Raw genomic sequence first — 14185 nt, 5'->3', positions numbered from 1 at the left:
CTAAAAGTCACTTCCCCAATCCCCTCTGTTGCAGGGGTGTTTGTGCTAATCAAACAGGCTGGGGTTGGCTCGTAATACGGAAAGTGGCTCCCACTTTTTTTTTTTTTAGTTATTTAATGTTTTTTTTCAAATTTCATTAAGTTTGCAGCTGCAGCAAGGTATGCATACAGCCCATCTTAGTCATCCCCTGACTGTCACAGCATATAAAATGATCTGAAGATATACCTTAGACTGCACTTTCTGCAGCTGTGTTTTTGTGTGTGTATATGTGTAACAATATTACAGCCTACTCCTAATCAGGTCCAACAGGTGTATATTATGATAAATGTACAGCTATTATGCTATCATTACCTTGAATCTCCTTTTGTACATATATCATGTTACCCTAGGAGTGAGTGCTTTTGCGGGACGCCGGATAGATATTTGAGATAAAGATGTGCAAGTGCTTAATTAAGATTAATCTATTACATGAACTATTTCACCATCCCTAATAATAGTGTCATTTTGTGCATCGTATAAATTATTTCCCAAATTTTCTGTTTAAGTGAAGGGACACAGGGATGAAGAAGCAAATCAGTCTAGGCCATGCTTCATACTTCAACACAACCTAAACTAAATAATGAGGAAGCTAGAAATACCATGCTAAGTAATGCTTGAGTACACACCTGAGCAAACCAGCGGTCGGCCATCACGCAGACTGAGCGCCGAATTTGGTAAGCATACACATTTACCAATCGGCTGCTCAATATGTCTGTCCAGACATCACAACTGGGCGGGCATTTAAATTTGATCACTCAGTTGTGATATCATTGTCCGCGGTTCCTGTGGCCAGTCTACGGGCAGGCGGTGGGTGGCCCATGCACATCAACAAATGCGCACAATATATCTGCAAGATGTCGTTCACAGCTATATCGTGTGTACACATGACTCGGCAAACTGAACAATATATTGTTTGTTGGCTGTAAGAACGATATATCACATAGTGTGTACTCAGCATTAGAGTGGTGTTGAGAAAATCTACTCACATTAATTACTTTAATACTGAGCCATAGAACATAAAATTATACATTGGGTAAATAAACGTATACTTAGTCACAGATATATGACCATATTTACAGAGACAAAACAAAAACTTCATTTAGGAGAGTTATATTTGATAATATTCAATGGATACTCTTCAATAAATGTGCCGCCATTTTTAATTGAATTGACGGTCACCAAATCAATAAGCAAAGAAAAAGTTACTCTTGTTTTTGCTTTCGGTGTTACTTTGATAAAAATGTGTTTGCAGTGTAACTGGGGCTGGGGTACCTCAGCAGGGGGAAAGGGTTGATGGAGAGTGTTTTATTTTACTTTACTTTATTTTTCCTTGGTTATTATTATTACAATTTGCTTTTGTATCATGTACTGACAATTCTTGTGTATTAAATACAGATATGTATTATAAGCCTTATGATGTATTGAGGGGCTTCTCAAAGGCCCTGTTATCCAACTTGTAATATTCAACTGTTGACTTTTATTTTTCTACATTAATGATCTGTATACCAATCTTTTTTTTTTTTATGCAATGTTCGTGCGATTGGACTTTTTTATACAATGTTTAAGGCATTTCATGCATATAATGCTTCTATAATAAAAAATTGTTTGCAGTGTTTGACACTCAGCTTACAGCATGAATAAGATTAAACCTAAAAGTTTTCATTTCGTACCATATAGAACACACGAAAAACAAATAAAGCTCTCACAGAGTAAAAATAATGGACTCATACTTATTCTTACCAGCATTGGCCTTTGAACCATTAGTGACATCTGGAGTGAGCAAAGCAGGAGTTATAATATCATCATCAAAGCTGATCAAGTCTAATTCACCCATTGACTTGCTCTGCACTACTAGGGCAGGCCCCCTGGCTGCAGGTGGTTCTATTGTGTTAAATACTTTGGCTTTAGAAGCTACAGACAATTTCGGAGCAGGGATGAGGGGTTTGGCTCCTGCTGGCATTGAGGCAGGGTGGTCAGTCTGCACTGTTTTCCTGGGCACAATAGGCCTTGGGGCAGGAACCGGGACCTTCCTTTCAGAATCTTTACTATGATTTCCAGACAAACTAGTCCCAAGAAGGACATCAGGGAACTCATTACTGCTGCTGCTTTTCAAGAGACTTGGCTTTGGTTTCTTTGGCAGGTCTGGTTTGGTTGTTCCACTGGTATCTTGTAGTCCATCTCTTGGTATAAATTTTGGTTTGTTATCTTTCCCAGGGTCCAATTCACCAGATGTCATGTTAGAAATGGGTTTTGGAGCCAATGCAGGCTTACCAGTGACAACGCCCCTAGTGTTGATAGAGCGTGGTACAATTTCTGGTCTTCGAGGATGCTCTGAACTGTCAGCTTGAGATTCAAATGCTTTAATCCTTGATACAATACTATTTTGGCTTCTTTCATGGCTCATATTGTTCATTTCAAATAATTCCCCCAGAAAATGATCATCAAAACTTGAACAAGACTGATTGGGTGGATGATCTCCCTCAGCTGTAGGCTGGAAGAACACTTCACTGCTACCTTGATAAATACTTAGATAACCGTTTCCTACAGGTTTAAGATTGGATTTTGTCCTGGGCCTTGGAACAGGGTATCTGGTGACATTTGAGTCTTCGTATCGGGTGCTAGTTCCAGCAGTGTTACTGACTGCTATGTGTAAACCACTGTCCTGAACATTGCTTGTCACAAAAGCTAGCGGCTGGCGGGATCTCTCTGTTGTCCTTTGCACTAATGATGAAAAGAAAGATTTTTTTTTTTTAACAAAAGTATCTAGCAATTAAAAAAATGGAAATGAAAGTGTTACAATATACAGAGACATGAGTATTAAGTGTCACCTTCACCAGAACAACAGGGAGAATCACTGCTAAATGATTTAATGAGGGGTAAGGAAAGGGTAATTTTTAAAATCCCGACATGGAAAGCCTCAATACGGCCCAATACAGGTTATTGTACTGAATGCTTTGTAGGTTGGGATTTGTCAAAGAGGATAATAAAAATAAACAAATCAGAAGTGTATGTATTAGATCAAATGGTCAGGTCATGCTGGGTAGGTATACTGTTCAGTTTAAAGTGATCGAGTCATGTTGGGTGGGTATAGTGTCCAGTGGTCAGGTCATGTTGGGTAGGTATAGTGTCCAGTGTACAGTGGTCAGGTCATGTTGGGTATGTATAGTGTCCAGTGTAAAGTGGTCAGGTCATGTTGGGTATGTATAGTGTCCAGTGTAAAGTGGTCAGGTCAGGTTGGGTAGGTATAGTGTCCAGTGGTCAGACCATATAGGTAGAGTATATAGTGGTCAAGTCATTTGGGTAGGTATATTGTACAGTGGTCAGGTTATGTGGGTAGGTATAGTGTCCAGTTTAAAGGTCATGCTGGGTAGGTATAGTGTCCAGTGTACAGTGGTCAGGTCATGTTGGGTAGGTATAGTGTCCAGTGTACAGTGGTCAGGTCATGTTGGGTAGGTATAGTGTCCAGTGGTCAGACCATACTGGGTAGGTATAGTGTACCATGGTCAGGTCATGTGGGCAGGTATAGTGTCCAGTGGGCTGAGCGCTTGTAACCGGGTCGATGCTTGCCCACTGGGCATGCGCACGACGGAGCCGGCTCCATCGTGTGCATGCGCGAGACCCGGCTAGCGATGGGTGCTCCGTCGCTACGGGTCTCGCACCAAAGGGGGCGAGCTGTAGATAGTGATTGACAGCTCGCCCCATTTGGTAGGCGTGAAGGGGGGGGTGGGGCGGCCCCACTGACATCACCAGTGATGTCAGTGGGAGAGCTTCCGGCTCTATTAGAGCTCTCCCACTGGGCTTGTGGCCACGAGACCCTACCACAAGGGTCTCGTCGCAAGCCCGATGGTCGCGATGGTCTTGACCATTGCGACCATCAACCTGGCTGCTCGCAATAGCTGTCGGTGGTCACCCACCACTATGCGAGCGGCCAGGAGGCCAAACAAAACAATCAAAAAAAAAAAATCGCCCTGATTCAGAGCGAGCGCTCGTCCAATGGTCATGGCATTTCATTGAGCATAGTGTCCTGTGTGCAGCGTTCCACATGCAACATGTATACATACATTCTATCAATCAATTATGTAACAGCAAAGTGTCCCTGGAAACGGTTTTCAAATGGTGACTAGTATGCAGTAGTCTTTTGTCGCTGAATTTATCCTTTTTGAGACTGGGACGTCAAACAACAAGCAACTGCTAAAAAAATAATAATTATATATATTTTGTTTTTAAGTATTATGTTCTCTGTTAACTTGGTTATTACTAACCTAGTGAATACCCATTAAGGCCTATTGATAACATACCTGTAAGTGTGGCTTGATCACAAACAGCAGGCTGATGAATTACATTATTGCCTGGCACAGTGCGATCTTCTTCCAAGTGAAAGTCGGTCTGTGTTGCACATGTTGTTGTCCGCCGGGGCTCCACATTAGAACTGCTTGTGACCACCTGCACTTGGTTGATTTCTTTAATGACCTGTTCATAGGATGGCGGCTGCTGCACAAATAGAGAATGGAATTAACGCACCACATTTGCGGGAATGTTACGAGTATGATGTGCAGGGTTTATATGCAGTAGCTAGCATAACATTACAAGACTTATCTTATCTATGTTAATGCATTTCTGCAAGTAAAATAATTACACATAAAGTGATGTAATGCTTTAGTAAATCACAAATTAAAATAATGGTAATACTTCATTAAGAGTAATAGTATTAATATTATAACATCTTCTCTGCTGCTCTTTGTTTTCTTATACTTTAGTGTACACAGACATATGGCAGTAGAGGATTCAGCACAAAAAATATTAAAAATGGATCCGACAACTGCTGGGCAATATGTAGTGAATGGCCGTGACGTGGAATTTGCGAGCGGAGCAGTTGTGCAGGGCTCTGGGGTGGCACATTCACTGACTCAGAGCACCTGCATGGGGAACAGCACCCTACAGCACTACTGCCAGGAGCGTTCAAGTGACACCCCAGACAGGAACCCTGCAGCCTGTGGTGTTCCACTTCCTAGAGCCGGTGACATGGCTCCATATTCCAGACCCATGATGCCAATATATTACATTGCATTCATGCTAGCACTTCCTTGCCAAGCCTACTGTCCCACTAAGTCGCTCCCATGATGATTATGCTGACTCTCGCAAGCACCAAGTCTAGTAGAAGCAACCTTAAGTCTCACAAATGACATTGCTTGCTTGGTTAGCCCTTTGCCTCTAAGTAATTTTGCTCCCCGAGCTAGTTGCTCCCTAGTGGGACAACATGAGTTTACACTTCTAAAACAGATTTTGGATAACATTTCATTGTTAAAAAATAATACACAATATGTTAAAACTAAGAGTAGCTAAAATACTGATGAATTCATGATGAACCGATGCTGACCTCGGCAGGATGGGACTCACTAGGCCTCCACTGCGGTGGGGGTGGTGGAGGAAAACCTAAGCCCCCTGGAGGACCACCATGAAACCAAGATCCAGGACCAATAGGCTCAGCTGCTACAATGGTGATCTCAGGACGTCTGAAGAAAGAGCAAATCAATACAGATGTATATATCTATGATAGTGCCTAAAAAACAACTACATTCTGTAAAACAACATTCTGTAACACAGCGGCAAAGAACAACTACATTCTGTAATACAGCGTAATGAACAACTACATTCTATAATACGGCTTATACATTCTGTATAGCTGGCATTAGGGTAAACTACTAACATGGGGTTAAAGTGTCATAAACCACAACAACTAACATGATTACTTAAATAAAAAAACAAACAAATATTAATTGGGAACATATCCTATAGTTTAGTGCACATTATACATACTAGCAGATCACCCCCAGAGTGTGCATACTCCTTGGTAAAACCATGTTGCACTGCAGGTGGAGCAGATTTAAAATGTGCAGACAGATTTAGATTTTGGAGGGGTGACATTTAAATTGCAGTGTAAAAACAAAGCTGTCCAGCATTTGTCCGCTACATGCAAAAGCAGCAAGTATTTACCCTGCATGCAAAAAATAATAATAAAAAAAAATGTGTATTTGCACCCCTTGCATTGCAACATGGATTGTCCAGGTACATAGTTACTTCCTCTATTTCCAAATCTAAATCAGGCCCTATATCTTTAAAGTTTTATAGATCAGTTCTATAGCATACTTGAAAAGCCAAGACTTGTCTATTTCTAAAAGTCAGTAATGAGGTCCCTTTTACTATCAGTGAGTGATGGATAAAGCTTGAGAATGAACTGCTAAGGGAATCTGCTTCCTTTGACATAGTGATGTTACTATATAGACATTTTGAAAAAGAAAAAGAAAAAGGAGTGTAACATACATGAGAGGCTCATAACTTCCGTGAGTCACAGAAAACCAGATGGAAACTTTTATAAAACACATGACTTAGTAAAGGTAGTTTCAGCCATTAGACAGACTACAGCTCACTGGATATTTAATAGACTATTACGAAAAGTCATCTATAAATGATCTGTTTTTAGAAAACTCTGCAGTTTGCAAGGAGATAAAATAGATTGTTCATTTTAGAAATAGAAACTAGTATAGAGAAAATAGGATGTCTACTATCATAGCTTGTTATGTCTAGAAGCAATTTTAAGACTCTACTGGGGCCTATCCATTAGCAGATAAATTTGAACGATGAACGATTTATCGTTCAGTCGTTCAATTTATCTGCTAATTGATAGGCTCTGAACGATAAAAATGCGCTCTCCTGCGACAACAAATTTGGTCTTTTGTCTCTCCAACATGTTGGTCAATTATCGTTTATCGCTGACAGATATTAGAAATATCTTTTGCGGTAAATGACGAACGATTTTTTTAATGAAAAAAAAAATCCACTCAAAGAATGATGTCATGCAATATCGTTCGTAAAAATCTGTTATGTACATGACAGATATCTGTCACAGCAGCCCCAGGAATTTTCAAGGGATAAATCTTTTGTCTTTCATCTTACAGAAAGATCTGCTAATGGATAGGCCCTTTACGTTGCACTGCTCAAGGACTGAGCAAGAGAGCCTACAGTGTCAACACAAGGGGGTAAATGTAATAGCCTGTGGACGGCAGGTATCGATTAGTTCAGTACGATACTGCCTGATGTTTTAGCAGTCATTTATAAAGGCAAAATCAAACTGGTTTTGCTTTTTAAATGACTGCTACTTTAAAACATCAGGCAGTCTTGCACGGAACTCACCGATGCCTGCAGTTTGCAGGCTAGAACATTTACCCCAAGATATTTCTCAGTACAGCTCCATTACCAGACAGCCCTATGCTGTGTAGTAACAAGGTCAATCCCTTTGTTTCCGTTGCTTTAAATCTTGCAAATTGCACAGTACAAAGACTGTCATGTCCACTTATTTCTAAGGATCTGACCCAACCGCACTATGAACTGGGTACAAAATATTAAAGAACAATCTATTCCTTTGATTCTAGTGAACCACTTGTCTAAAAGAATGCAAATGGTTCCTGTTCCCCTAATTACCAGCATCAGCTCCTTTGTGTAACATCACGTCTGATAGACACTTCCTCCTGTAAGATGCCCCCTAGCAGTGCTAACTTATATAGTGACTTCCCCAAGTCTTTCCCAAGCTACAATATCACTGCCAGTAAGTTCTAGCATTTTACATTTTGGATGGTTAGAAAAATGGTTAAACACAAATAATATAAAGCAATTAGATGAAGGGTGTTTGGATTGAGGAAATATTGTTTACACAAGTATAAATGATACATACTCTATGTCAAAAGCACTTTTGATGCAGAAAATACAAGTAATTGTCTATTTACTAGGAAAATAGCCTGCAACCATATTGTAGCTGCCATGAACCATATTCCTTTCGGCAATGTACTCACTGCTGTTAAAATAATGCATTTAACATGTGATTTAATACTAATAAGAATATGTAAACATGTGTGAAAACACAAAATCATTGTACCAATTAAGACCATACATTTAACAATGTATGCATCATTTTAAATGCACTTTGCGCTTTTTCAGTGTCTCTGACACCAGCACCCATGTATACAGGGTAACAAACTCCCAAGCTAGAGAGAAAAATAAATAAATATATATATATATATATACATATACACACACGTAGGGTAATAAAACTCATTGTATATAGAGTAGAAACATTCCTTCATGTATATAACGGCAATGATGTTTACATTATTATTTTTTTTAACTTGCAATATGACGTATTAAATAAGACCCATGTCACCAGCCTATGAGAAATTAGCAGCCAGTTATATGGAATAGGACAATGGTTGTGAGCAGTACCTTCTCTCTCTTTGCTGATCGCTCTGTGCAGTAGTCCTGGAAGCTGGAAGTAAATCAGTTTGCTATTACCGTATGATATGGAAACATTTATGCACATCATACACTCATTTGACCAACAGACAGAAAATATTGCACAATAATTATTTACTAGATACAACCTAAAAGTAGCCAATTCCAAGACATTTCAGGTAAAATCCTATAAAAGATGATAAAAAAAATGTCTCAGAAAATGACAGTTATGTAAAATACAGTTTAAAATACGCTACTATTATCTAACCCCATTATTCTCATGACGCCTATCTCCTGGAGCCGTGCCCTACATGAGCTGGGACATTTGTTCTTCTCCACGGAGGGTTGCCGTGTCTCGCTGCTCTCAGAGAAGGCTTGGTGTATATTACAGAGCTCGGTTTTGACTACAGAGACTGACGACCAAGAATGCAGCTTGAACAGACCAGCATACTGGACTGCCAATGTTACGCTTACCCAGATGGGAGCAGATCAGAGAGCAGTTCCCCTTTGATAAAGCAGTCTCAGGCTATGAGGTGCCACATTAGTGCTCAGAGGGGAAATGATGTATGATGAAATCCCCGGTAAGTAAATGATGAGGAGACGCTTGAAGGTGAGGGAGAGGTTAACGATGGAAAGTCTAATGACAAAACAATGGGGCTAATGATGAAGTTAATTACTGACACAATGGTGGGTAAATAACAAAACAGTGGTTAACAATGGAGGGGGTTATCTTAGAATATTGTGGTTACTAAGGATGGGGGGCTTAATGGTGACTGAGGATGAGGATAATTATGCCAATACTGATGAAGGGAGATGATAGGGGCATCAAGGATAAATGGTGAATATGAGGAGAGGAGTATGATGGATAAAGGGAATGGGTGGGCAATGATTGAGGAATGACAGTGAGCACAGAAAATGGGATTTAGGGGGATACAGAAGTGAGGTGAAGGAGAGGATGGAGGAGGTGACAGAAGGGCATAGAGAAGGGTTACCATGTAGACTGACGTGATGTAATGTCTGTAAGAGAAATGTATACATTCCGATGTTAATTAGTAGATATCACATAAATGTTTTGAAGTTTGCCTGACTCCGAAAAGGTTATCCTGTTCTGTAGTTACTATAATTTCTGCCCAGCCTTATAGTAAGTGACAGTAAGCTGAAACTACAAGTTTTAGAAGTCCAATTAAAAAAAATATTTTTTGGTTTCTTGCTGTTAATCCAGAGAAGTTCAGTGCTGATGGCGTCTGTTATCCACCCGAGCCAGAGAGGAAACAAAAACATCAGCACACTTTCCCTGATGGGACGCTCACTCTGCAGAAGCACACCCGCAGCATAGATGGAAAGATCTATGCAATGCATGTATCATTAAATAAATGTTTTTCACAAAGACCTGTAGATATAGTATACTAAAGGAGAGCAATAGATAGTGTTGTGATAAATGCTAAGGGTTGGATTTAATTAGCAGCGGTACTTACGACGGGCTTGTAACAGTGCTCTGGGCTATTCAGTTGCAGCCCGCAGGCTGCACTTAACACGGATTTATGTTCGCCCCCTCCTGAGGCTCAAATAGAAATCTGCAGTCAGTAGGGCTTTCTGCCCTTACCGCGACTGCCGCAAGCGCTTTAGCCCATAGATCCGGGCACTTATCCTGGAATCTATAGGTTAACGGTGGCAGTGTTACTTTAAATACCTTCCCATGGCAGCATGTAACTAATATATTATGAAATAAGCAGCAATTAAAGTTTATGGGATACAACACTAGAGTGATTGAGCTGGCCATCGATGGGAACAAAATTGTTATTTTGGCATTCGGAAAGCTAAATGACAATATATGGTATAAAAAAGCGCTCAAAAGTTTGCACGTGTGTGTTAGCAGGTTTCCTATTGTAATGTATTTGCATGAAGGCATTTGTGCATAGCTACAGGTTTGGAAGTTTGTTATACTGGGGCATATAACTATACATACTTTATTGTATACATGTGAGTGGTGGAATGTATCAAACTGATTTATTAGCATTCACTATTTAAATTGAAAAATGGGCCCTTTCCTTTAAAACATAGAGGGCCTGATTGAAGTGCGTTTAAGGTCGATGCTGCACGCAGATGGCCGATGTTTCCAGTCTGTGCATGCATATGATTCTCGCTGTGCATGCGTCCCGATGGTTACCAGCAGAATCCACAGAACAAATTTGGAGGCAAGAGCTGGGGATATCAGTGGGCGATCCTGGGAGGTAACATGGGGATGGCTGGCCAGACGTTTGCATGTCGCGGTCAGCGACTGCGTCTTTTGCCGCAGTTGCACTGACACAGGCGGCCATGTTCAGACGGAGATTCTGCTCCTCCATTGGGCTGATGCAATCGCCAGTGGTACGTCTTAATGTGCACAGCAACGGATTATTTCCACAGCCGGTGGGATTCTCTGTTCACATCCTACCGGCCGCAGCATTAGCATAAAGACGCAGTCATGCTGCGGCAAAAGACGCAGTCGTGGCCGCAATAGCCCGATTCATCATTGTGACCCTGATAGTAGCATGGGACCTGGCTGCTCACTCCAGGCAAGTGACGTTTCGTGGCATAATGAGGCTACATGTATGAGGACACATCTGTACTGTAACAGTCTGCTGTGTACAGTATCATATAAATATATACACTACTGCTAAATCAACAAAGCTCCACAGACTGACATATCATCGCTACATGGGATACAGAAGCTGTTGAGGGACACACTTCGCAACAAAATATAATAATGAGAAACTACATTTAAAAATATTACAATAAGCATCATAAATAACAAGTGTGCACACAATAAATACAACTTACTTCTTTTAATAACGGCTCTTATGGATGACAGAGGTCCTTGTCTGTAAAACAGGAATATTATTGGTTAATTGGCATTCAAAACAAATCGTGCAACTACACAAAACCTGGCTTGCATGCTTTCTATCACTACAAAAAAAGGACAGTTCCAATATCAAAAGCCAATTTACTTTGTTCTTGCCAGTACTGTAAAATAATCTTATGATCCCACCCTACCCAGCCCTGTGTAATCAAAACCAGAGACTTGGCATAGCGGCTGTTCCATAGTGGCACAATGTACTTGTCTTTATTCTGTTATTGAGATGAGACAAAAAAGAAAAAGCAACGAATGCACAAATATGTGAAGATGCATAAACAGCCTTTGTATTTCCACTTACTACTAAACTGTCATCATGTGAACTTCAGACCCTCTCCCACAGCAAAGCAATGAGAGGCTGTCTGTTTATCTACAAGTGTACTTCATTCCAATTCTCCAGATGACTGTTCCCATGAGAATCAGACAGAAAACACATACATCATGTACTAAGCTAAAGCGCAGGGATAAACAAACCCTTGGTCACGTACACAGCTGAACGTTTTTTTTGTTTTTGTTTTTTTTTTTAGGATAGTGAGAGATGAGATGATAGATCCAATTTTCTAGTAGCTGGGTAGAACACCTAGAGTTTTAAGCTAGTCAGAAGTTCACATATAAAGTCAGAGGGAGACAGGCATTTTGGCCGTAATTTTGTAACAATCATTTTGCAGCAAAAAAAAAATATATAGAAAAGACAATAATCACTGCAGTGCATGATGTAAGAATGATTATCTGTTGCAAACTTGGGCAGGTCACAATTATATTCATATAACAAGACTGCAGTTACAACATTCTCTGGAAAGCTCTACCCAATATGGTGGTACTATAAAAGTCATACTTATCTACTTTTTAAGGTATGAATCATCTTATTGTGTCCCTGACCCCTGTGGCATAATGCCACGGTTCTCACCAATACATCGCAGTGGGTGGGCCATGGTGGTGTGATTCACAGCAAATAATGGACTACCTGCCCATTTCATTGAAGAAGTGGGAGGGATCCATGGGGGTTGTCTACTATACTATATTACATGTGTTTCTTTCACTTTCTCTTTTTCCCCAGACATACTGTACATAACAGAATAACAGTATAAGTGCAGCACGGTTGGTGTAATGTTTAGCATTACTGCCTTAATGAACTGAGGTCTTTTCCCACCACGGCCTTGCATGGGGTTTCCTCTGGATACTCTGGTTTCCTCCCACAATCCAAAAATATACTGGTAAGTTAGTTAATTGACTGCTGACAAAAATGAACCCTAATGTGTATGTGTATATAAGTGATAGAGATACAGTGGTCTCAGCTTCAACCAATCTAAATGATCAACCTTTTACTCACACAGGGGCCCAGTTATCATTAACTATTTGCAGCACAGGAGTGAATAGACACTTCACTCTAAACACATCGGAGCCTTTGTCCCTGCGGGTACTCTTTAGTACATTTGGCCTATATGATCGCATACTGCAATGCGATCATAGTTGCAATATCGCATTGAGGATGTGATCATTGATGAATGGGCCTGCTAGTGTGCTATAAGAAGTATGAATGACCAAAACAGAGTCACCAAGTATAAATGGAAATGTTTATACCTGTCCTGGATAAACTAATTACATTACATTCATACTTTATAATATAGCTCAGTGTGAGTAAAAGGCTGATCATTATATTGGTTGATGAGGAGACAATTATCGGGACAGTCCCGAAAGACTGTATGGGACAGTCTAGTCACAGCACTGAGTCACAGAAACAATTTATCAGGTTATTGCAAGATCGCTGCTATACCATCCTCCAGCGCCGGAGGCTCCTCTATTCTCCTGCTATTCTATGGGGTTAGATGAGAATCCCTTTTCTCTCCTAAGGGTATCCCATTGGCGGCCAATGATCCCCCATACCCTAGAAAATATAGATTGCAAGCTTCACTGGGGAAGGGACTGATGTGAATGACCAAATATTCTGTGTGCTATAAAAATAACTGGTAATACCTAAGCAATAAATAAAGGTCTGCTTCATCTGCTAGTTGCAATGGTAAATAATATTTAGTTTAGTTTTTATATTTTTAGCAGACAAACATGGTTTTATTGTTCCATAATTTGTGCCATATGTCCTGCATTTCTGTTCTACTTCATAGATAAAATAAAACCACATTGACATTCTGAGTAAATTATAAGATAAACAAACATTCTGAAAAAGGGAAAAAGGGTCCAAAAATCATAATATTAGAGTTTACATTTCAATTTCACAGCTATTTCTAGATAAAACAAAACAGCATCCTACTGAGATGATAGGGAATTCTGCAGAAAGCGTGATAAAGCTAGAACAGGATCTTCACATTCCTCACATGTTATCAATTAGGTTTTGTTAAGAATTGTCAGCATGTGTGCATCATTCTTGATACCAGCCAAACCACACCCGCTCCAGGCTCTTCTTTCCAAGATCACAACTGCTATGCTGTATACGCAACAAGAAATGTATTCATTTTGTTACATCCCTACATTGTTCAGTGCATCCTCACACTGACCTCGTTGGAACGTCTATGTTTGAATAACCCCCTCATGTCAAGTAAGATTTCATTTTTATACACCCTGTTACTACACACTACGGAACCACCATTCCAAAATATGAGTTTCAGTGGAAAAATTATTTAGGGAACCCTCCATAGCATTGTAATTCATATTTTGGAATGGTGGTTCCGTAGAGTGTAGTGACCGGGTGTATATTTTTGTGAATGCTGTATATTTTTGTGAATGATTAGAGCTTTGTCATTTCTCCTTCTTTGATATTCCATTTTCTCTTTTGACCTCGGGCATTCCTTCTTTTCCTTACCCCTTCCATTTCCTTATGTATACAGGTTGAGTCTCCCATATCCAAATATTCCGAAATACGGAATATTCCGAAATACGGAATATTTTTAGCATGACTGAGAAAGTGAAACCTTTGTTTTCTGATGGTTTAATGTACACAAACTTTGTTTAAAGCAC

At 40.1% G+C, this 14185-nt stretch overlaps 1 protein-coding gene across 3 annotated transcripts in view; it reads right to left on the bottom strand.

The window, feature by feature from the left end:
- Positions 1-14185, bottom strand: part of SH3D19 (SH3 domain containing 19) — a 115137-nt gene that overhangs the window by 43748 nt on the left and 57204 nt on the right. The window contains exons 3-7 of one of the 3 annotated variants that reach the window (XM_088448293.1): positions 11143-11183; positions 8314-8356; positions 5417-5552; positions 4338-4530; positions 1780-2760 (exon numbers count right to left, since the gene is read on the bottom strand). In XM_088448293.1, the coding sequence (XP_088304419.1) occupies positions 1780-2760; positions 4338-4530; positions 5417-5552; positions 8314-8356; positions 11143-11183 (1394 nt within the window). Of the gene's footprint in view, positions 1-1779; positions 2761-4337; positions 4531-5416; positions 5553-8313; positions 8357-8471; positions 8504-11142; positions 11184-14185 lie in introns of those variants that run through there. The other 2 variants (XM_088448304.1, XM_088448314.1) reach the window with 2 other exon arrangements.

This window comes from Taudactylus pleione, unplaced genomic scaffold, assembly GCF_031769625.1.
Source record: "Taudactylus pleione unplaced genomic scaffold, aTauple2 ptg000021l, whole genome shotgun sequence".
NCBI classification, from domain to species: Eukaryota; Metazoa; Chordata; class Amphibia; order Anura; family Myobatrachidae; genus Taudactylus; species Taudactylus pleione.
The sequence above is the reverse complement of the archived record's forward strand: the minus strand, read 5'-3'. Positions and strand labels throughout refer to the sequence as shown.